General features: G+C 43.8%; 2 protein-coding genes across 2 annotated transcripts in view; both read left to right on the forward strand.

The window, feature by feature from the left end:
• Positions 1 to 215: 215 nt before the first annotated feature.
• Positions 216 to 10947, forward strand: OTP (orthopedia homeobox). The gene is made up of 3 exons (XM_003812642.5): positions 216 to 1148; positions 2436 to 2845; positions 8866 to 10947. The coding sequence occupies exons 1-3, from the start codon at positions 1112 to 1114 to the stop codon at positions 9394 to 9396; spliced, it is 978 nt and encodes a 325-aa protein (XP_003812690.1). The 5' UTR covers positions 216 to 1111; the 3' UTR covers positions 9397 to 10947.
• An 8121-nt stretch (positions 10948 to 19068) lies between these two features.
• WDR41 (WD repeat domain 41) overlaps positions 19069 to 24116 on the forward strand; it is a 184153-nt gene continuing 179105 nt past the window's right edge. The window contains exon 1 of the mRNA XM_057302283.2: positions 19069 to 19214. Within this exon, the coding sequence (XP_057158266.1) occupies positions 19176 to 19214 (39 nt within the window). The 5' untranslated portion in view covers positions 19069 to 19175. The remainder of the gene's footprint in view (positions 19215 to 24116) is intronic.

Consider the following 24116-nt stretch of genomic DNA (forward strand, 5'->3'; position numbering starts at 1 on the left):
ATCTAAACTTTGTTGTTGGCTGGCTCTGAAAAATCAGAACATTAGAAATGGTTCGCTTCACTTGTGCAAAGCACTTTAAATTGTTCAAGTAGTTTAACATATTCAAGAGGAAAATAAAGAGCATTTAACTTTATTTACAGCCTTAAGTGGAGTTGGGAGCCGAGCTGAACTTAGAAACTTTGACCAAAAGAGCGAGTTAGGGGCGAGGATGCGGGCGTGGGCCAAGCGGAAGAGCAGGAGCCGGGAAGAAGCCCGGTGAGAAGAGTGCAGAGCGCTCGAACCCACACTCCGCGAGGGTCCCCAAAGCAGACAGCGGGCGCTGGCGGTGCCAGGGAAGCCGACTCTTTGCGCTCTAGGCCCACTGTGGGGTTGGGGCTCGTATAGACCCCGGGGCACAGCCAGGGCGCCTGGACCCTAGGCGCAGGCCTGCTGAGCCGCGGCGAAGTCTAGGCGCTGTCTGAAGGCCGCGGTGTGCCCTCGTCGCGCCCTGGGCTGGCGGGCCAATATGAGCGGCAGGCCCAGAGAGCGCAGGTGGGGGCGACCCTCAGGTCACGCCAGGGTCATGGCCCGCTCTGACCCCTGCTCTGCCCCTGCCCTAGGAAGATGTTAGCTCAGAGGCACAGAGCTACGCCTTCGAAGCGCGCAGCGCCGGCCAAGGGGAAGGAAAGGGGAGCCTGGAGAAAATCGCAGGGAAGAACTAGAGGGAGCCGGGCCCAGAAGCTCAGGGCGAGGCCGAGGCGGCTGACGCTGCTTTAGCTCCTGCTCCGGGCTGGAGCTGCCAGGGCTGCCGCCGCCGCCTCCTTCAGGCGGGCGCAGGCGAGCGGGCGGGCGGAGTGGGGGACTCTCCGGGCGCTGACATTTGCAGGCTGCCCTCCTGATTGGTCCCCTCGCCGAGCTGCTCACGGGTTCATTCAACTGTTAAGCACCTCCCCGTCTCTCTAAAGGACATTATAATGCAAGAAGCCCCCTTTTTAACCACAAACCGAATTTTCTTTCATTTAGGTGATCTATATATATCTATATCGTATAGCTTATAGCTTATATCTATTTTAAATAACTTAAAGCCGCTAAAATTTGGGGGGGAACAGCTTTCGCCCTGGAGCGGTGCGCGATGCTGTCTCATGCCGACCTCCTGGACGCCAGGCTAGGTGAGTGCGCGCCTCTCGCCCGGGCAGCCAGGAGAAGCCGGGGCAGGAAATTGTCAATTTGTTCCTTATTTTACCTTAATGCAACCTAAATGGACTAATTTCTTTAAAAGTAATTGTGCTGCATTAAAGTTTAATTTGATTCAACATCGCCTTTAAAAAAAATCTATGGAATATGTAGATCCAAGAAAGGAGTTGGGGAATGTTGTTACTTTTTGTTTTTCTTATTTTTCTCTTCCCCCCTCCCCCGCCTTTTTTTTTTTTTTTTCGAAAGGCGATATACCCCGTGATAATTTGTTAGGAGGTGTTTCTCTCTCTTTTTTTCCTCTCCTGTTTGTTTTGATTTGGGATTTCTTTCTCCTTCCCTCCCCCCGTTTCTCTCTCCCCACCACCATCTTCTTCTCTCCTCCTTTTCTAAGTGTGGTGTAATTTGTAAAAAATCTGGCGTAAAGGAGAAGCTGCTGCCATCAAGGCGGATTTGCTAAGTGTGCTGGTTGAGAAGGAGAGAAGCCAAATTCAACCTCACAGTCATCCCCCCCTCTTCTGCAAGGGACTCAGCGTTGCCAATGGCTGTGAGGAATGCGCCTTTTATTTCTCTGGAAAGAAAAGTTGAAATCTCTAAAGTTTGATTCACGGTTGTCCATAGAGTTCACTCGAGTTTCCTTAATGCTGTCTGGGTTGCTGAGCTCTGGGTTTCCGGATTGGGAATCTTCGGTGATGGATGTGACTCCATTTTCCAAACACTTTCTCTGATTTGAGGGGGAGGCGGAGCTGATTTGGGTTGATTTCGGGGGGTGAAAGCTTGGAGGCTTATTCATCTTCCGAAAGTAAGAGGGAATCGGCTGAGGGCCGGAGGTACAGTTCGTCAGGCTGCCGAAGCGCAGGTGCCGCAGCAACCGAGGAATTGTTTAATTTTCTTTCTGCCTCCCGCACCCCTGTGTCCAAAGATTTGCTCTCGATTTCCTGGGGCGCCTGGGGTACTGTTTATGGAAGGGATTCAGAGGCATGTTTTATTGCCGGGACTGGGAGTGTTTTATTGTGGGAGAGACGAAAGTTTGGGCTGTTTACTACGGGAGCCGGCTGCGGAGAGGGCAAGGGGCCGGGAGATATTATTCCAACCCGGCTGTCCAAATTCTGGGGAATCCAGCTGAATACCCTGGGAGTTTCTTCCTTAGGACAAGCGCGGGTGCGGAGGGGGCCGAGGACGGGTTGAAGGAAGGCTGCGCGGGGAAGACAGCCCCTCCTGGCATCGCCAAGAAAGTAGTGACCGCGATCCCCTTGCCTCCTCAGGTATGAAAGATGCCGCCGAGCTTCTGGGCCACCGGGAGGCGGTGAAGTGTAGGCTGGGCGTGGGGGGCTCCGACCCCGGGGGCCATCCGGGGGACCTGGCGCCCAACTCTGACCCAGTGGAGGGAGCCACTCTGCTGCCCGGGGAGGACATCACCACAGTGGGCTCTACTCCGGCCTCGCTGGCGGTGAGCGCCAAAGACCCGGACAAGCAGCCCGGGCCCCAGGGCGGCCCGAACCCCAGCCAAGCCGGCCAGCAGCAGGGCCAACAGAAGCAGAAGCGCCACCGGACGCGCTTCACCCCCGCACAGCTCAACGAGTTGGAGAGGAGCTTCGCCAAGACTCACTACCCCGACATCTTTATGCGTGAGGAGCTGGCACTGCGTATCGGGCTGACCGAGTCCCGAGTGCAGGTACGAGGGGCTTGGGATCTGGGACAGAAGGCAAGGACAGGGCGGGAGGATTTGGGCAAAGGGAGCAGGGTCTTCCCTTCCCCTGTCGAGATCCTGGGCTGCTTTCAGGCTGCCTGTGCGTTCCTGTATCGAGTTATCTCCTTCTCTACCCGGAAACTGGTCCCCATCGCCATCCCCCAATGGACACGCAAGGCCCGTCTCCGGCCAGTGTAGCGACATCCCGGAGGAAGCTCCTCAAAATCGAAGCCCGGCGTTGTCGGGCTACAGGGTTCGCCTCCTCCGCCTAAGAAGGCAACCTCAGCGCCCCCCCGGGCGGCCCAGCCGAGCGCGCGCCTCAACTCCCGCTCGCATTATTGACAAATATTACCCCCTAATGAGTTTGTGTTAAGCGTTTGGATAAAAGGAGGAATGCAACAATTATACAGAAAACAAGAGAAAAGAGCAAAGAAGGCGAATGAGCGCCTTTTAAAAAAGTGCTACACCCAGGTTTCACGGCGTGGCTTTATTATCTTAAGTATCACCCTCCCTCTGCACTCAGGCGAAATATTCCTAGCTTTGATGTTTGCAAGGGGTTTGAACTTTCGTAGTCTACCAGTGCGCTGGGGGCAGCTGACGAGATTCCCACAGCCGGCGAGCCCCGTTTTGTTTTGGAGTCCTCTAAGGAAGCTGCGGTGGGGGAGGGGAAATGAAGGCTTTCTGTTGTGGATATCATGTCTGAAGAAGGGGCATTCAGAACGGGAAAGGTTGACAGGCAGTAGAGGAAATCATTGCTGACCCCTTATTCTCCTCCAACCACTCTCCAAGCTGTAAATTATATATAACCTAGAAAATCACACCTATAATTATTCTGAAAATTGGTGAATAAAAGTATAAGCCTAGTGAATCCCAGATTTTTTTTTTTTTTTTTTTTTGCTTTTTAAAAGAAAGAATGAAGACATATCAAATATTTTATGGACAGGTGCCTGGAGGTGAAATTCCAAGCGCCGGTACTCACTCTTGAGCTATCCAGGGTGCTGAAAAATCTTCCTTTGCCGTCTTGGACGGTGGTATTTTCTGTACGATATCCTGGGTGTCATCAACCTGGTCAATTTGTTAAACCAGTGCTACCTACTTTTATAAAATTAACTTTAAGATCTTAGTTACTTTACATTTGATCTAAGAAGTAAGCAATGAGAACGTCCGTAATCACAGCGTTGAATGTTTCTGTCTCCATTCGGCATTTTAAAGATAGTCTAAACTGAAAAGATAGCGCATGCTTCTGCTCTAATAGCAAATTAATATCATTGGGGATTTAAAATGGTCAAATTAATAAAGTAATATTGATTAACATAATGATTAGCATTTTTATACAATATAAGTCTGGGTGGTTTTGCTAGTGAAAGGCCTAGACCATGGTCTTTTAAAACTACACACCAAAAGAGTACTAATTGTATAACTGTAAACATGTGTTAGTAATGCTCTTCAAAATTTTTATTTTTCACCTTTTAAAAAATATCTGAAGTTGAGTTTGAACCTTTACATAAATATACAATTTCAATACTTCCATCAACACTGATGACAGTGCTTGCTTGTAGGTTCAATCTTGCAGGTTAGAAATTCATAAATTTGGGGGTTTTGTCCTTTAAGAGAAAGATTATCTATTAATTCTTTATTTAAAGTGTAAAATGCTGTGTCTTAACCTAGATATACTGGTAATTAGTTTAAATTAAAATAGAACTTAGAATCACAAATAAAATATAATTGAACAACTGATTTTATGAAAAAAGAAAACGAGGTCTATTAAACTTTATTAGGTCTTCCAAAGGTTAATGACAGTTATTCTTTTAACAGAAAAAGTTGTAAATGAAATAAAATATAAGCTATGTAACAGAAATAGTTATTTCCAAAAAGTACACAAAAGAATGCACAAGAAGAAGAGACAAAGTACTCTAATTGTTCCAGCATAATGTTCAAGCAAAGATAATAGCTTGAGCCTGCTGATAGACACAATTTAATAGAATGGCAATTTCAATATTTTTAAAAATAATGTTCCATAGTTTAAAAAGTAATCAGATCAACATAACCTTCTTAATTAACTTTTCAAAATGATTAACATTATGTAATGTAATGCAAAAATAATTTATGGAAAATGTATTTACTTCACAATTCACTGTACCATTGCTCCTTGACCAAATTCAAATTAAATAGTAATTGGCTTATGTTCTTATATGATCAGTACTTCATAGTTTTCTTTATAGTTAACAGACTGCCTGCCACACATTCTTTTCAGTATGTGGGCCACTGAGCTGATTAAAAATTATCTAAACATTTAATTCATTGCAATTGTATATTTTTAAAGATGCTTTTTGATTCTAGACTAAATTATCCAATATACTTATTTTTATCTTTATTTGGTATATATCATACTTTTAAGTATTTATTAAAGCATCTCTACTCACATGGAGGCCAATTCCATGTCTGATATCGCTCCTCTTTTCTGGCCAGTGTAATAAAACCATTCCTTTTATAGCATGCCATTATTAGAAACCAATTTCAGAATTATTTATAACCTGGAATGGCTTATTAAGCAGCAATGTGAGAATCATGCAAATTATGTGATCAAATGCAATATAATAAGCATAATCATTAGTCTCTAGCATGGATTAATTAACTTTCAATATTTTATTTACATAAAAACCAAATCAGTGAAATAACTTCTGCACAGTCAGGCTTGCCTTTCAATATTTTATATGAACAAAAATAATGTGCTGTAATTCCATTGACCGTGTCCCCCAGAATGGCCCTGTCACCTGCCACATCTTAATAGGGGGACAAACTGAGTGTGTTTTCTAGTTTTCTAATGGAATGAGAAATTGCATTTTCTTCCTCTCCCAGCACTATTAAAGTGTAATGAATTCGGCCCAGAGTTCACGGCTGGCTGATCGAAATGAACCTGAGATCTAGGCTTTAATACAGCTCCCCAGATTTCCTCCAAAATCTTCACATTAATCATTTGCTGGATTCCAATGAGATCTTCATAAAGCATTTGCTTCAAGGGGGGAAAAAGTAATATTCTCTCTTTCTCTCCCTCTTTTTTCTATTTCTCAGTCATTTATAGCTGGGGAATTAAACGGGCTATATATTTTAAAATACATTTACAGTATGTCTATATTACTGTAACAGCAGATATCATGAAAGTGGATTTTTAGATTCTAACCTCCATTAGATTCTCACTGTTGTATTAAGCATTTTCCAAGAAGAGCTGCATTTCAAACTGAGTACAAAGTTGGCCCGTGGCTGGGGTTAATATATTTCCTGGAGTTGTCATCTGTGCATTCTAAAAATCTCCCTTAGGTTTTGCCTGCATTTTAATCCGTCATGCTCTAGTTTTCAAGTGGAAACATTCACATTTAAAAAACATATGCATCGTAGCTTGGAACGGAGGTGCTCAGACCCCACGCAGATTTTTTTTCCCAATCCCAGTAAGCCATGAAACATAAAAAAATTTGTAGCCATCATTTGACTACTAACCCTCAAACATAATTGAGCACGATTTTCCGATTATTTCTATAATATTTAGTTCTTTAACAGCTGTTCTTTTCCGCCTGTGCCTGAGCAGATCCTAGATTCAGAAACCATTCTGGTAGTCACATTTTCTATTGAAATTCTACTGGGCAATCCTCCCCCTCTTTCTTTTTTCTGCTCCTTCCCTCACACTCCCTCCCCTCAAACAAACATTTCGGGATTCACTGGCACTTGCAGGTTGTTAGGAACCGGTCTTGATTTTATAAGACACCTTTCAAAACATAATCCCGGTGCGGCGTGTAAGGTGTGGGAACCGTTTAGTCACAGACACCGTCCCGTCTACCTCCCCCGAGTCCAGCCTTGGGTGGGTGCTGCACAGCGACTTGCGGCCTTAGGTCTTCTCGCTGTGCCTTCCTTTCCTCCTGAGAGATGCTCTCCGCCTAAGACCGCTAACAGCTCAATTGGGTCTCATTGATCCCACTCACCATCTAGAGCCCTGTTGCCTCATTAATCCGTTGTGCCACCAGCTCACGGGCTGCAACTGGGAAGAGACGAGACCTGTTTATCCATCGCCGACACTGGGATACGCAGCAATCTGCAAAATGGGGTAGAAACCACAGGAAGAAAGTGGTAGGCGACGGCGCAGGCACGGTAGAAAGGCGAGGGCCGGCCCCAAGCTGGGGGAGTATTCTAGACTGCAACACCGTTCACACTGGTAAGCGTAGAGTGCGTCTACGCTTGCCTGGGCATGAACACACCGCTGAACATTGCTGGCTCACCGAGACCGAGGGCAGGTATGTCCATACCCCTGATACTTTAGCTTGCAGAGTAAACACTAAATAGGTTAGATTAACGGATGCACAACTTTTTTTTCCACGGATATGGTGGTCAAATTGCGTTGGCCAAATTCTAAGAGGAAACTCAGTACCTGGGCTTGTCCCACATCATTTATATTTAGGCACAGTAAACGCCAGATGACTAGATTTTAAACTGCAAGTCTTCCAGGCAGGCTTGCTGGCAAATTATTATTATTATTATTGTCATTTAAAAAGATCACATTCAAATGGGGGAGATGGGAGTTATCTTGGATTGGCAGCTTATGTGATATCTTTCAGGCAGAACTCTTCTTCTGTGATAGAGGGTTTGACACGCCTAGGCAAATTTGCCTGACAGGGTCTGTAACTCCCGGGCCACTGTTAAAAAAAAAAAATAGGAAGGCTGTTTTCATTTGGAGTGTATTTTATCAAACTCATTTCCCTGAAAAAGGACGTTTGGGTTTGTCTGAGCAAAATTAAATTTGATTCATATATCTCGTGGTGAAATGTGACCTCCTTTAATTCGTATTGGTCCGAAAATTTGCTTTTAGTTTATAAATGAAATGGGGGCGACTTGAGGGAATTGGAGGTCTTGTTACTTGGGACCCTTGGTAAGTTCCTGAAAGGAATAGACTTTGGCTTGGCGCGGTGGCTCACGCCTGTAATCCTAGCACTTTGGGAGGCCGAGGCGGGTGGATCACGAGGTCAGGAGTTCAAGACCAGCCTGGCCAACATGGTGAAACCCCGTCTCGACTAAAAGTACAAAAATTATCTGGGCATGGTGGCGCGTTCCTGTAATCCTAGCTACTCGGGAGGCTGAGGCAGGAGAATTGCTTCAGCCGGGACCCGGGAAGCGGAGGTTGCAGTGAGCCGAGATCGTGCCACTGCACTCCAACCTGGGCTACAGAGCAAGACTCCGTCTCAAAAAAAAAAAAAAAAAAAAAAAAAGAATAGGCTTGAAGGCTCTTGGGGCAGCAGGTTCCAGCCACTTGTACAGCCCAAAGGTGTCCATAGAGTGGTTTGGGAATGAGGCACGGAGAGTTGTGGCAGTAGCACGAAGCAATATGGGAGGAATCGGAAGTCATGGTGGTGACCCAAACAACACTGTAGCTCAGTGGCGTTCACTTTCCCACGCAGATCACTGTATTAACCTCTCCGCTCTGTCAACCGTAGCGTTAGGGGTTTTCCTTTGTCTTTCGATTTTGAAACTATGTCATCCACAGCCTGTCATCAATTTCCAAATTTCCAGCGTTTCTGAAAATTCTATAGCCCATCAGTGTTATAAGGCATGCTATTAAGCTACATGGGTACACGTTTATCTTCATTTGTACACCTGTGGGTCGAGCTTTGACACATGCCTGACTGCAGACCTGTGAATCTGTGCAGTGCACAGAATGTGCAGGGGCGTGGTGAAGACTGCACACGTTTGGTGTGTTTGCACAGTACGTAAACTCTCCGGGGCACGAGCTCTTAGGAGCGCAGGACTCTGCGCTTGGTGGGTGCAGGGGGCGCCAGTTGCCAGGAGTTGGTGGGGAGCCACAGTCTCCGGCTGGGTATGGGGGCTTGTCGGGCCTACGGCACTTGTTCCTCCCAGGGCAGAGCGGCTGTATCCGAGGCGGGTTTCTGGGGCTCAAGCCCCAACTCCCCAGCCGCCGGGCCGGCTAATAGCGCCCTGTCTGTCTCCCGCCCCGCCCGCTCCAGGTCTGGTTCCAGAACCGACGCGCCAAGTGGAAGAAGCGCAAGAAGACGACCAATGTGTTCCGCGCGCCCGGCACACTGCTGCCCACGCCAGGCCTGCCTCAGTTCCCGTCGGCTGCCGCCGCCGCTGCCGCCGCCATGGGCGACAGCCTGTGCTCTTTCCACGCCAACGACACCCGCTGGGCGGCGGCCGCCATGCCTGGCGTGTCACAGCTGCCTCTGCCGCCGGCGCTGGGCAGGCAGCAGGCCATGGCGCAGTCGCTGTCCCAGTGCAGCCTGGCGGCCGGTCCGCCGCCCAACTCCATGGGCCTGTCCAACAGCCTGGCGGGTTCCAACGGCGCGGGGCTGCAGTCGCACCTCTACCAGCCCGCCTTCCCCGGCATGGTGCCCGCCTCCCTCCCCGGCCCCAGCAACGTCTCCGGTTCGCCCCAGCTCTGCAGCTCCCCGGACAGCAGCGACGTGTGGCGGGGCACCAGCATCGCCTCCCTCCGCCGCAAGGCGCTAGAGCACACAGTCTCTATGAGCTTCACTTAATGCAGCCGCGCCCCGGCCCGCTCCGCCCCCAGCACCGCCCCCGGGGCCGCCCCGAGGCCCTTCCGGCGCGCACCCGGACCCCGGCGCCCTGCCCCGTCCCGCCCCGGCCTTCGCCCCGTCTCGTTTCGTCCTCGCCTCTCTCCTCCACTCGCTCGGGCTCACCCCAAGCCCCAGCCCGCGAGGCCTCCCCTCCGCCTGATTTCGATCGCCCGCGGTCCCCCGTCTCCCGGCCGCCCCTCTTCCCTTCCCACCCAGCTGCGCCCTCGGCCCGGTCTCCAGCGCCTCAGCCCACCCTTCCCGCCACCCTGGCCTCCCTGCTTGCGCTGGCCGTGCTCGCGCCCTCCTCCCGGCCTTCTGACTGGCGGCGTTCCCACCCACACCTTCGACGCGACGCCTACGACCCCCCTCGCCCGCCGCCTCCCCTCCGGTCCCCTCTTTCCCCACACTTCGCGACCCTCCTCCCGCGCCCGGCAAAAAGCATCCTTCCCGCCATTTTACGTACCAGGGAGTCGACTCAGGATCTGAAATCAGACACCAATGGACTGGTTTGTGGGCAGAAACACACACACTCGCCCTCTCGCTCACGCTCAGACGCTACACACGCGCGCGCACAGACACGGTGCACCTAGGTCACACACGGACGTGTTCAAGGGACAGCACAATGTTAGGGATTTTTGTCTTAAAGGAGGACAAGCATTGCTACCAACCGCCTCATCTGAGGGCCCAACTGATATGATTTGATTTATCCTTGTACTCTCCAAGCTCCTGTCTTTCTTTCCTCTCCCACCACGCTACCCTTGCCCAGTCCACCCAGTCACATCCGTGCAGCCCTCTCTTGGCTTGCAAGATAACGCTTTTATTTTTATTTTATCTTATTTTCATTTTCTTAAGCACAACTGTGTGAGAGTGTAGAAGGAAAGGCTTCTCAGGAGGAACGTGACAGTGGATTGGGTGGCTGGAGTAGACTAAAGCAGTCATGTGACGAGGAAGAGGTGATCTGACCCATTTTGATAAGTCTTTATAAGGAAGAATAAAATAAACGTGTAAGCAAAATTTTCTTTTGTAAAAGCAAAAGCCACATCTCTTTTCTGGATCCTTCAGGACTGGGGTTTGTTTGCTTCCTTTTCTGTTTCTGTCTTCTCGCTGCTCTGTGCCCTTGGTTGTTTTGTGGTGGTCCTGTCGTCCCTCGTGCCCCTCGGCCACCTGCTGGCAGCCGATGGGGGCACTCGGACATCTACAACCCTGCAACTTTGTACAGAGAAACACAATCAGCTCTTTCTGCATGTGCTGGTCAAATCCAAACCCAGAGAACAGAAGCGCTTTCTAAGAATGAACAAATATGTGAAATAGGATGTTTTGTGTAGATAAAGCATTCTTGTTACATACTGGTCAATTTGTGATATGTTTTAACTTAATGTCTGTGTTTATTTATGGAATTCGGTTTTCTTAATAAATGTTTGAGCTAATATAAAGCATATTATTTGACGTTTCCGGACAAGTTTATATCAAGTTAAATGTAAATGGATAAAATAAAATCATTTTCAGTATGTGGTATAGAGAATGATGGGTTTTGGTGTGACCTTGAACGGCGGGAGGGGTCTCGTGGGGGGAGGGGAGGGGCCGGTCTTGGGAATGGTTATATTCGCGCCAGTTGGAACGCGTGGGCCCTTCGCCCTGCAGTGGGCTTGGGGTCGGTTTCTGGGCTGCAAGGTGAGGTCTCCGCAACGGGGCGGCATGCTGGGGCGCCGCGAGCGCCCCACGCAAGCTCTGAGCCTCCCGAGGTTTCCGGGCCAACCCAGGTTTCCCAGGTGGGACTCCGAGCGTCGCTGTCGGCACGAAACGCAGGGCGCGAGAGTTCCTCAGATGAACGGTGTCCCTGGGGCAGTGGCGCGGAGGGCGCCCCTCGCGGGCTGCGTGCCCGTGATGGGGAGGCCGTGGGTGGGAGGGGACCACAATTCGCACCCTCGGCCTTCAGAGCCTGGAGTTCTGCTCTCCGGCGCCGCCCCAGCCGTGTCTGGCCCCAGGTACGCGGTGGAAGCTAGGCCGCGGCTCTTGCCTCCTCCGGGGCCTAGGCCTCTTTGGGGCCTTCCCTCAGGCCACGGCGCCCCTTCATGTCCCCAGACTCGGGATCCGCTTCAGATACCCGGGGCCTCCCAAGTAAGGGACAAACGCGCTTCTCCAGAAGAGGCGTGTCCGGGACGACCAGCGCCTACCAGGGCTCCCCCAATCCCGGGGCTGCTCTGGTTTCCTCTCAGGGTCCCTGCTGGCTGCGTACTAACCTCGACTTCAGCCACGTGCTCAGAGGACTGCCCCAAAGGAGTAGGAAAAAAAATGCTGTTTCTTCGGTCGGCCGAGGGGAAGGTTGCGGTGTGTTTTAAACTTGGAGGCAAATCGATATCACAGGCTTCCTTGGGAAGGCTAACCGAAATCAATCTTGTGGTTTGAAATTTAATGGTCATTATAGGCATTGAGAGGGCACCCCTTTTCCCACGGGAAGACTTCTCATTTGGTTGCCTCAGAGTGTAAACCCTAAAAAATACCCTCCTGCTAAAATACAGTACAGCTGGGCTACATGTGAATTTGAGGAGCTGTTGTAATCGTTACTCAACTAAGAGAACACAATGGAATCTCCTCAGAGATGAGAACAAAAAGCTATGATTTTTAATGATAAAGTAAATCTGTTCATATTACCTTAGGAATTTTAATTAGAGGTAAACTGGTGGGTGGGTTCACAGAATATTTCAGTTATACACTTTCCTAAAGACTATTTTTAGTACATTAAAATATTAAAGAAGAGAAAACATGCTCATTTTGAATTTCATACAAGAATGGAACATTTCTGTATTTGAGAACTCATCCAAGAATTTAGCAGCACACAACCACCAAATTTCTAAAATATGAGTTAATGAAAAATACTTTTCCTTGTTTTTACATTTCATCATATTCTCGCTTGTTTTATGTTAGTGCTTTTTTTTAAAAAAAATTGAAATCATGGATACTGTAATCTCAAGTCACATTTAAGAGATCAGTACAAATTACGGATTGCTTCACCAGTGCTCATGGAATGTTGTTTACAAGGATGCTAATTTTACAGCTTTTTTATGCTGCTATAAAGCATAACTTTATGATGTAGGAATGCAATAAAGGATGCTAAATGGAATCTTTAAAAATTGTATTTCTCAAAGGCAAGGGAAATGGGATCTTTCATTGGAAAAAAATGGGCCAACTCAGAACACTGATGAGAAGTTGCAAATCAACTCAAGTGATAGATGCTTTCAAAGATACTTATATTTCATAATGTAGCGGTTATTTATCAATATTATAGTAAAGTGTACAGAGTTTTTCACTTGACTTGACTCTGGGCTAATATTTGTTTCTATAGCAATAGATTTTTGTATTCAGAATCCTGAACATTTTAAAGTCATATATGCCATTAGGTTAAGGGAAGGCAAGCAGGCCTGAATTGTTAAGGTTGACGGTTTAGCAAAGATAAAAAGAGGAGAATAAGAACCTCAATCACAAGCCTGAAAGATTTCTGCTTTTTGAAGGAGAAAAATCTAACAACAGAATAATGCTTCATACAATTTTTTTACTCATCATTAACAGCAATTCTGACTCAAAATTGTTAAAGATCTAATAATAATTAAGTAAATTTAATAAGGGAATAAAGACAATAAAGTTGAATAATATCAGAACACAAAGTAGGTTAAGTACAACATGCTAGATGTCCTGCCTCTAATAATTGTACTTTTTGCTGAGTAGCCTGTTTGATATTGAATACTGTCACCACATGCTAGCTGGAAACAATCCATTATGATGTAACCATATGATTGATTTATTTTAATATACAAGTTCATCCTTGTATCTTTATTTTTTCCTCAGTATTGGTACTAAATATCATACATGCCATACAAGTGATGGTATAGTAATGATTTTGCGCTTAGATTACCTTTTGTTGATGGTGGAGGGAATATGATATGGGAATGCAACCTGCTGAAGATGATGTTAGATACTCAATACAAAACAGCATGCAGAGCAGTTTGGGTAAATCACGGTAGATGTGCATATAGACATGCAGAGGAAATAAAGAGGAAAATTCTAACTTTGGGACAATTTATGTTTGGTGCCCCCAATGACAGCTTTTCCCAAAAATGAAAATGTGTTTTTAATTTATATTGTGGAACTTACATTTAAATTTTTAGGATAAAGAAAAAACTTAGCCCACAAATATGTGTATTCGAGTAATGGCAGTAGTTAACCTGTCAGTTGAAATAATGTAACCTTCCTTTTCTCCTTTTCATGACATAAAGATAATCTCATCTGAGGGCATTTATGTGAAGAAATAACAGCATGGCATGGTGAAACCACTGGCTCATTAATCCTGGCATCTACTTCCTACAGGGTTCCGTGATAAGTTAGATTCATTCACTGGGCATTTCAGAGTTTTTGATTTGTCACCATTGGCTAGGTTCACTGAGTTCAGGCTGAATTGAGCCAGAAGCAATGTTTATTGGTAATTTTGTAGTACAGGCTACCCTAATAATTCAGCCCAAATATCTCATCTGAAAAATATCCATTCACCCTCACTTCTAATGTGGGTTGCAGCTGTGTTCATAGGGAATTGAAAGAACATCAGTGATTGGGCATGTATTTTCTAAATTATTAATATGATGGCTAATAGCTGTAAACCCATCTTTGTATCCAATGCAGAAATTATGACTTATTTTAAAAATGAAAGCTGCAACAAAGAGGGGCACCTCCTGCCCGGCTTTCTGCTAAGTCTCCTCAGTGCAGAGCTTTTGGTATAGGAACCATGGCCGATTTAGCATGTGGCCATTACAGAGAGACACAGAACAATGCCTTTGGCTTTTTTTAATGTGTACACTATCAAAACAAGGCATGGATTTAGAAGACTTACTAAAACGTGCCATTAAGGAGTTTTGGGTATGAGCTGTGTACAGAGTTTTTCACTTGACCTGACAAAAGAGAGCCATCTTTTGATTCTGATGATGGCATACATGCCATACAAGTGATGGCATGGGGACCGCAGTTCACACCCTCGGCCTTCCGAGCCCTGCGCTCATAAGTTGTTTGTCTTTAAGCAGGCATAATTAGTTGTTATTACCGTTAAGCTGCATCTTCCATCCACGTGATCAAATATCCCATATATCTCAGTTTCCATCTTCAGACCCATTTTATTTGAGTTACACTTGTTGCAGTTGCTCACGCTGCCACAATCCCTCTCAGTTCTGTGTTGAAGTAATTCACAAGTACCAGGAAATATATAATTAACCCACATGACATATATAGTATATGTTCTTTGCATCTTTCACTGAACTATCGTAAGACTTTATATACTTTTGTTCCTAGTCTTTATTGAATCTATTAAAGATAAACTCAAGGTCAGATTAAGAACTGTAGATGCTTTTTAACACAGAAAAGATTATATGTGATTTTTATGAAATTAAAAATAAAAATATTAAATTATAAAACAAAACATAGATATACTGAAATTAAAATAAGTTCTTCTTAGATTTGCTAATAGCACAATTCTGATGAGTTAAATGAAGCTGAACTGGTCTCTCTTTTTGCTACCCTTGCTTTATTAATTATCTTAGTCTATTATCTTAATGCTTAGGTACTCCAACATTGATTTCAAAAATAACATTTTTAGAGAGTGTTATTTCATTACTTTCCCTCCAGTACCTTACATTTGAACTCCATTTTTTAGTTGACAAAGCTCATTATCTGATTTAACTCATGGCACCATTATGAAGTAGATATTTTAACCCTTGTTGTATAGAGGAAGAAATTGAGAGTCACGAAGGCTAAGTAACTTGCCAAAGGTCATAGCCCTAGTAAGTGGCAGAGATCATTCTTTAAGTTACATTTTCAGGTCATTAAGCATTACCATTGTGTATGTAACATATAGACATTTCCCCTACTGTTAAAATATTTTCGGGGAATAAAACTAAATATCTTTACTTAGAAATTTAACAGTCCACCCTTGTAATTTAAACAAGAGATATTTTGATAGGACATGATAACTGCATCAAAATAACACATGGTTTCAAGAGTCTAGAAACACTCCTGTCCTACGGAACCTCACCCTCTTTCCAGAGGTTAATTCAAGATATTTCAGCCACCGAGAAGGCTCTTAATCCTGTGAGAAATCTTTATCAATGAAGTCATCTCCTTGTGACACAAGCTTTGAGCTGAGGTGGCAATAAACTTGTGAAATAGCCCTAGGAGTACTTTGAAAGGTGTGGCATTGTAGATGGACAGGGGAAGGGAGAGGATCCTTGGGTCTTTTGGTGCTTTTCTTGTCTGTCCCTGCAAGATTTTACAGGGAGATACTTTGATGTTGCTTCTGTATATTATTAAAAGAATTACAACTCAGCATAAACTGCATGTCCTTTTTCTGGCCTCCATATATTAGGAATCCATTGCCAAACATAGATCATAAAATCTTAGCATTTGAAGGGACCTTGAAATCGTCTCATTCAAATTTCTTGACCACAGTTGTCCCTTTTTTATTTCTCACCAAGTGGACTTGTGGGCTCTGTTTGAATGAAAGGTGGATGTCTTTTATTGGCCTGCCAGAGTTCTTCCTTTCATTGAGCCTAGTCTGTCTTTTGTCTCCTAGTTCTTTCTTCTGTAGTCTTACCTCAGGAAGGACTTTCTGTCACAGCTCTTACTACTGAAATGATTTTTCTTTTTAGTCTTCTTTTATTAATATCAGTCAGTGTAATACCCCTAGGCTATGCTATGGTACCAGATAAAATTCATCTCTGGCTTAACACAACCAGGGATTTTTTTTTCTTGCTCACACAAATGTGACTGTGAGTAAAGTAAATCTCTAGGAGAGCTCTTCTTCATGTGGTGACCCAGTGATCCAAGCAGGTTTCATGTTGTGACTTAATCACCCCATTATGGGGTTTCCACGGTCTTTGTGGGAGGAAGAAAAAACTAGAAGTTGAAACTGGTCCTTTATGCTTTGGTCCAGAAACTTCTACTCATGGTCCAGTACCTAAGAAATTATTATAAGGCTTCCCCTAATTGCAAGAGGACTGGCAAATGTGGAACACATGAATAGCCAGTGAATAGAACATATCTCTGCCATAATCTTATTTTCTCGGTGATAAACACTCTTAGTTTTCTCATTTAACATGTTTTTCCTACTTATATATAAGTCAACAGTTTTTTTGTGCTTGTTGGCAAAGCCTGTAGGTGGGGGTACCAGAGAAATATATAACATCCAAGCTCTTCAAGGAGCTTATCATATAATTGGAGAGATAAGACAAATATATTTTAAAAAGAAAATCATACAAGTCAATTTATAATGGATTGATCAAGTGCTAAGTACTCTGATCTATATCTCAAATGCAGTGGAAACTCAGAGAAGCAGGAGATCATTGTGGGTAGAATTCCTGGCCAGGCTTCCTGGAGGAACTGGGTCTTATAGGATAACAAGGTCACCCTTTAGGATTTTATTCTCCACTTTTGTTTTATTCTGTTGGAATTATTTTGACCTTTCCTTGTGGCTCTTATTTTCAGATCTATAAAGTATGTTTCTTGTGTTTATATATATCCTTACCAAATTCTCCACTAACCTCTTAAATGTGGAGCCATTAACCGGATTCAAATCTCTAATGACCAAGGCAAGACATGGTGGACCACTTGCCAGACTCACTTTAATAGCCATTCATAATCTGATAGAGTGTTTTAGTATCACTGATATTCCCCAAATGGATACATTTGAGCAATGTAATTCCCCAATATATAGCATAGACTCTGACACATATTAGGTGCGCAATAGATGCTTATTAAGTTGAATTTAGGTCAGATGTGTTGATGTTAAAGCTCCCAGCTTATTGCACTTGCTATGATCTATTATCATGGTGGGGTAATTACCAATTAAAAATATGTATCGTAAAGGGCTTACATCATTATTAAGGTAAAAAATAAATCACTCCTGACAAGCAAGATAATGTTTTTATTCCCACAAAAAGAGATCATCCTTGTCCTCTGATGAGCACAGTGCTCACTTGGAGTAAACTAGTCACCCATGGGAAGCTAATTACCTTTTCCAAAGAACTGGGGTACCATGTAATGTCTTCGAAAAGGTAATTCAGTGAATGATGCCCTGTTATCTTGGAAGAGTTAATATGCCACTTTTAGAAACTCCAGTGACTGGATTGTCTCCCACAATGGAGGGAGGAGCACACACTTGCCAGGAAGCCAGCTATCTTAGATTTCCCTGTTGGAAGACTTAAGAGCTTCATTTTCATTTTAAACCTAGTGGTTTCTTTGAGAACTGGTTGTATGCCATAAGCCATTTTAGATTTGAAGAGTGATGATGAGAATTTTCTCCTTAGGCAGAAGAACTCCGGAGGAAGACCTTGAGCTTCTGATAGGGGTTGTTTTGGGTTCAGGTTAGGAGAGCGTTGCTTCTCAGGGAGGGAGGTTGTTTGTTTTTTAGTTACAGAAGAACAATCCTTGTCCAGTCATGACTCTGCTATATTTGGGGACCCAGAAGAAATGCATGGTTTGGAAAACATAGTTATAGTCCTTGATCAGCCATTACCTGACTGTGTTTTTAGTTCAGTCACTTAGCAGTTGTGCACTTCCATTTCCTCGTCTAATATCTGAAGTTATTTCCCAATGCTGACCATTCTAGTAATGATTAACTCTACATTGCTGACTAGTGTGGGGCAACTCAGTTTATTTTATTTTATTTTATTTTATTTTATTTTATTTTATTTTATTTTATTTTATTTTTTTTGAGACGGAGTCTCACTCTGTCTCCCAGGCTGGAGTGCAGTGGCGCGATCTCGGCTCACTGCAAGCTCCGCCTCCGGGGTTTTACGCCATTCTCCTGCCTCAGCCTCCCGAGTAGCTGGGACTACAGGCGTGCACCACCTATGCCCGGCTAATTTTTTTTTTTTTTTTTTTTTGTATTTTTAGTAGAGATGGGGTTTCACCTTATTAGCCAGGATGGTCTCGACCTCCTGACCTTTTGATCCGCCAGCCTCGGCCTCCCAAAGCGCTGGGATTACAGGCTTGAGCCACCGCACCCGGCGCAACTCAGTTTAAACATAATCAAATGCCTGGACTGGTCTTTGTCTAATCTGTTTCTTTTTAAGGCATTGTCCCTTTTTTTTTTTTTTTTGATCTGGAGATAGGGGATCTGATTCTGAGTCAAGTCAGCATTGTGTTACGGTGGTGAAAAGGTAAGCTCATAATATCAATGCTCTGCTGAAGAGTTGCTGCCACTGACAACATCATTAGCCTCCCTGTAATAGGACCCAGGGAAGGGATTGGGACTGTGTAGGAATTGTTTTCCAGAGTAGGAAAGAAAGAGTGGAACATGCAAGGATATAACTTCTTATAGACAAACATGGCTGTGCAAAAGAATCCTCATTCCTATCCTTAAACAATTAGTGCCATGGGGTTTGCATATCATCTAACTGAAAAGGAGAAATTAGAAAATAGACAACCTAGACATATACTCATATAGGAAGCACTCGGTAAATTTTGGTTGGATTAATTAGATTCAAATAGTACCAGTTTCTTGTGTAAACTTAGTGGAACAAATGGCCAACGACTTAGAAGCCTGAGGGGGCAGTTCCAGCATATTTATTTCGTTGCCAAGGCAACACCAGGTGTTTGTGACCACAAGGGAGAATGAAAAGAATGGGCAGCCTAGTGGTTGCTCAGGTGAGCGCAGGTACACAGACCAGGAAGTATCTCTGCTCCTAACCTCTCTTTATGTATGCATGAAGGCTAATTGTTCGAGTCCAGGGGAAACTGGTGAGGTATGTGAAGTTTTTGTTGGGACTTCAGCTTTCTTCATCCCCCAGTATTTTCAGGGTCATAGGACCTTATCTTTCAAATTCTTTTCCCCTATTAAAACAGGAAATTAGCTGGGATCATTTACATTTTGACTAAAGAGACTTACAGCAATATGCTAACTTTCTATTTTAAACTCTTTAATTTTAGTATAGAAAGAATATTTTTATCTTAATTCATTAAAAGAACTTTTAAGCAGTAGGAGGCAAGTAAGGGTGATGTTGTGGGTAGAGTTTGCACAGGGGCATTCTGCAGTTTCAGGAAATTATACCACACCTGACAAGAATCTACTTTAATTGTTTGGGAGTGCTCAAGGAGCTGGAGCAAAAGGGGTGAAGAAAATATTCTTTCTTTGGGAGGTGGGAACACAGGTATTTGTTTCTTATTATTTACACTGTATATTATATATATAGCATATATATATATGCTTATTTCTTGGACATATTTCACAATAAGATAGGAAAAAAAGTACCAGTAGTAATTTCCTCTTCCCTTAGTGTCCCCTCTTTAAACATCATCTTTACTAGAGTGATGGCCTACAGGTTCCCCGAGGGATTGATTGCCTCACAGCTGCTAAGTATACAGAGGCACCTTTTGGCATTGCTGACTTCTCCTATGCGAAGCCCTGGGCTCCGAAGTCACCTCTGTTTCCTGGCTTTCCAGTAAGACTATCTAACCCTTCTTAAAAAAACAAAAAAACAAAAAACACCCCTTTTCCTTTCCTAGCTCTAGTCCTCTGCTTTAAAATTCCCAGGGTTCATTCTTACTGTGTAATATCCTGCCCTGAGTTTTCTTCTTCCTTCCCTATGGTAATCCTGTTGTTCCCTCTAGACAGGTAGTCCTCATCCTCCTGGCCCCCAATCTCCGCTGCATCAGAGACACCTGGACTTGGGGTCAGGTCTGGGGAGAAGCAGCAGCTGGACATGTTGCTCAAGCACCTTTCAGATAATGGGGGTGAGGGTAAGAGGGAAAATTGGGGGGTCTCTAGGGGTGTAATACAGGAAAGTCTGCCCTGGAACACAGGGATAGGTTGAGACAATGAAACCTGAGTGTGGGGAGAATCAGATTCAGGACTTTTGTTTCTTAATTTGTGTGTATTGATGATTAGTTTAGCTATTTTCTGGCCTGAATGCGTGGTACCTGACACTTATTAGATGGCAAAAATTATTTGTTGAATAAATGATCCTGGAATGCTGTGAGGGAAATGCAATATCGACTTTGACTTTAGGTACCAGAAAAGTGAGAGAGGAAACAAATGATTTTCCATGTAAAAGTAAAAATCATATTGATGTGAGCTGCTTATGTAATCACCGTGAAACAATTACCATGAAGCAGTTATATGTAAAATAAAATACTTTCAAATGAACTTTGAGTTCTATTTTGTAGCAGTAGTAAATCCTACTAGTGTCAGGTAGGCTGTATCAAGGTGTAGAAAGGGAGGTTACTGGTCATCTAATCTTGGTGTTGCTGGTTAAATTCTTCACACAAATTATAGACCAAATTGTCATTTAGCATAGCTTATGGACAGGATGCCCACCACCTTCTATGGGATCCCATTTCTTCTAAAACGTCGTTATATCACACTGAAACCATCCCCCTTCTGGCTTATCCTTGATGTTCCACAAAGCAAGTCTTCAACCTTTATTGCTTGACAGGTCCTCACATGTTCAAAGACAGCTTCTCTGGTCCCCCTTCTTTATTAAATTCTGTGAAACAATAAGGGGCTATGGTCATAGGCACTAAAGTTCCCCCAAGTTATCAAAAAACTTGTTTAGGCTGAGTGTGGTGGCTCACGCCTGTAATCCCAGCACTTCAGGAGGCCGAGGCAGGTGGATCACTTGAGATCAGGAGCTCAAGACCAGCCTGGCCAACATGGTGAAACCCCATCTCTACTAAAAATACAAAAATTAGCCAGGCATGGTGGTGTGCACCTGTAATCACAGCTGCTTGGGAGGCTGAGGCAGGAGAATCACTTGAACTCAGGAGACGTAGGTTGCAGTGAGCTGAGATCGTGCCACTGCACTCTGGCCTGGGTGACAAAGTGAGACTCCATCTCAAAAACAGAAAAAAAAAAACTTGTTTAGTCATCTTTATTAAATAGAAGACAGATTTTATCCATAAAGAGCATCAGAGTGTTCATACACTTTTTCCTATGCCAGATATTTAGAGCAAGTTATTCTTTTAAATCAGTATTTCTCAGGCCCTGGGAATGGGGCTTAGGAATCTCATTTTATAGTTTGAGAACCATTGTTTCCATTGCTTCACCTGTCCAGGGGAATTAAGTGTGATTGATGCTAACCTCAGGAATGGGTCACATCTGGAAAGCAATGTTGAGCCTTTCTGGCCTCTCAGCCAATGGCCTTGGAACAACGTTAAGTCTTTTACTGACTGAATATTAACATTATTCCTCATTAGCTCTCTTATTCTCATTTACAAGCTTTCTTTTCCCTTCTTTTTCTTAAGTCATCGATTTCTCAGTTCTAGTTACATCTCCCTCTGCAGCCCATGACTGGAATTCTTTCAGCCTCTATATCCTCAGCCCTCAAGTTGCCACTCATATGGGTAGTTATTTGCTTCCAACATTCAAGTTTTATGAGACTATTCCTACACTCAGTCCTTTAAATTGCATTGCCTTTCAACCTTTGTTTATTTTTTCTAAAACTTTACTTATATACAAATGTTCAAAATCCATTTATAACCTGTTGCTCCATCTGGTTATTTTCATGGGTTATGTTCCCTTTCAATCCTTTGACACGTACCTACCTAATATTTTAGTACTTATGACCAAAAACATAGATGGTATTTTGTGTTTTGTTTTGCATTTTGCTTCTGTTTATTTCCCATATCGGTATATATCTTCATATGCCTAGTTTTAATGACTATGATATTTGTTTATAGCTTTCTCTGATTTTTAAATATTACCTGTTTATTTTAAAAATTGTTAAATATAAACATATTTATTCACTCAAAATATATTTGAATGTCTGATTCTATAGATGCTTGCCCAGATTTAAGCACTATTAAGATTTAATGTATCTGTGTGTGTGTGTGTGTGTGTGTGTGTATGTGTGTAGATGAGAGAGACAGAAAATTATTTTAAAGAATGTTTTGTATATAACAAGTCTCCTAAGTAAAAACACAACAAATGAAAGTCTTTCACTTATTGCAACATTGTCCAATATGGTAGCCACCAGCACCATGTGGCTATTTAAATTTAAGTTAGATAAAATCAATAGTTCTCTTCCTCAGTCACAATAGCCACATTTTCAGTGCTCAAAACCCACATGTGGCTTGTGGCTATTATATTGGATATCATCACAAAAAGCTTTATTGGACAGTGCTGACTCAGCATTCTAGGCTAAAAAGATACAGAATAAAGTTGCCCTGCTTCGTGCTGAGTTTCACGGGCCCGCATTCTGTGCTTTAGCTGTGGAATGGAGCAATGGACATGGACAGTGAGTGTCCCTGAAGGCCGTTGAAGAAATGCATGTAAGTAGGAACTTGGCCTAGTCCTGAGATTTCTATCTAGATTTTAATGTAAAAACATTTTTAATGGGATAGGATGGGGAAGAAGAAGAAAGTCTTAACTACCAAGGGAATAGAATGAGAGGGGTGTGTAGTTTAGGTCTGATATTTCTGTGCTTGCTATACACCACTACTAGAATCCATGCTTCGGTGATTTTCCATCAGTGGTAACCAAAGAAGGCTTTTTATCTAAGGTTTTAATGTATCTGTATGTAAATGTTTGGGCTGTGGCTTGGTCATTTAGAGTGGGTATATGAGGGATGTGGTAAGGAGTGCAAGAGGAGAGAAACTACGACTTGAAGTAAATGTATGTGTATGCAACACACACATACATGCACACTAAGATTTTCTCCAGCGATGCCATAGCTGTTTCAGGAGAGCAAGTGTCTTACCACTTACAGCTTGTCCAGTGCCTGATCTGAAATTAGCCTCACTTTCTCCCCAGGGCATCCTTAGTTCCCTGCAGATCTCAAAACCGGTTATACATCAATACTTTGTGGACCTGGTCAGATGTGCTGCTACATTAATTATAATGCAGATCATGGTTGTGGATTCTGTATGCAGATGTGCATGGAAATCTGCAGGCTTTCCATGTGCACAAAGAAAAAGCTGTTGAAAGGGCTTAAATACATTGCATTGGTGCCAGGCATATTTATCACAGGCTAGTTACTGAGAATGCTGATGGATTTATTTCATGACCTGTGTGGTGTAAAGTACGCAATGAGGAGAGACTAAATTGAGTTGGTAGAAAAAAATATATACATATACCTTCTATCCCACCCCAATTTCCCCCACCTAAAAAAAAAAAAAGAAAAAGACAGAGTGGGTTTATATAAAGTTTTGAAGTTTCAAATGATGACTTAAAGGTAAGCAATTTAATTTTACTTTGGAGACTTGCAGTAATTTTATTTTATTTATTTATTTATTTATTTATTTATTTATTTTTCTTTGAGACAGGGTCTCACTCTGTCTCCCAGGCTGGAGTGCAGTGGTGTGATCTCGCCTCACTGCAACCTCTGCTTCCTGGGTTCAAGTGATTCTCCTGCCTCAGCCTCCTGAGTATCTGGGATTACAGGCATGTGCCAAGATTGGCTAATTTTTGGATTTTTAGTAGAGCCAGGGTTTCACTATGTTGGCCAGGGTGGTCTCGAACCCCTGACCTCAAGTGATCCACCTGCTTCAGCCCCCCAAAGTGCTGGGATTACAGGAGGCGTGAGCCACCACACCTGACCTTTTTTTTTTTTTTGACTTGCACTAATTTTAAAAACTGAGATTTAGAATGATAACCTGGTGTCTTAGTTGCTGGCAATATTGGAAAATCACACAAACTCATTATTGCCTTG

The sequence above is a fragment of the Pan paniscus genome, chromosome 4, assembly GCF_029289425.2.
Source record: "Pan paniscus chromosome 4, NHGRI_mPanPan1-v2.0_pri, whole genome shotgun sequence".
In the NCBI taxonomy this organism is placed as follows: domain Eukaryota; kingdom Metazoa; phylum Chordata; class Mammalia; order Primates; family Hominidae; genus Pan; species Pan paniscus.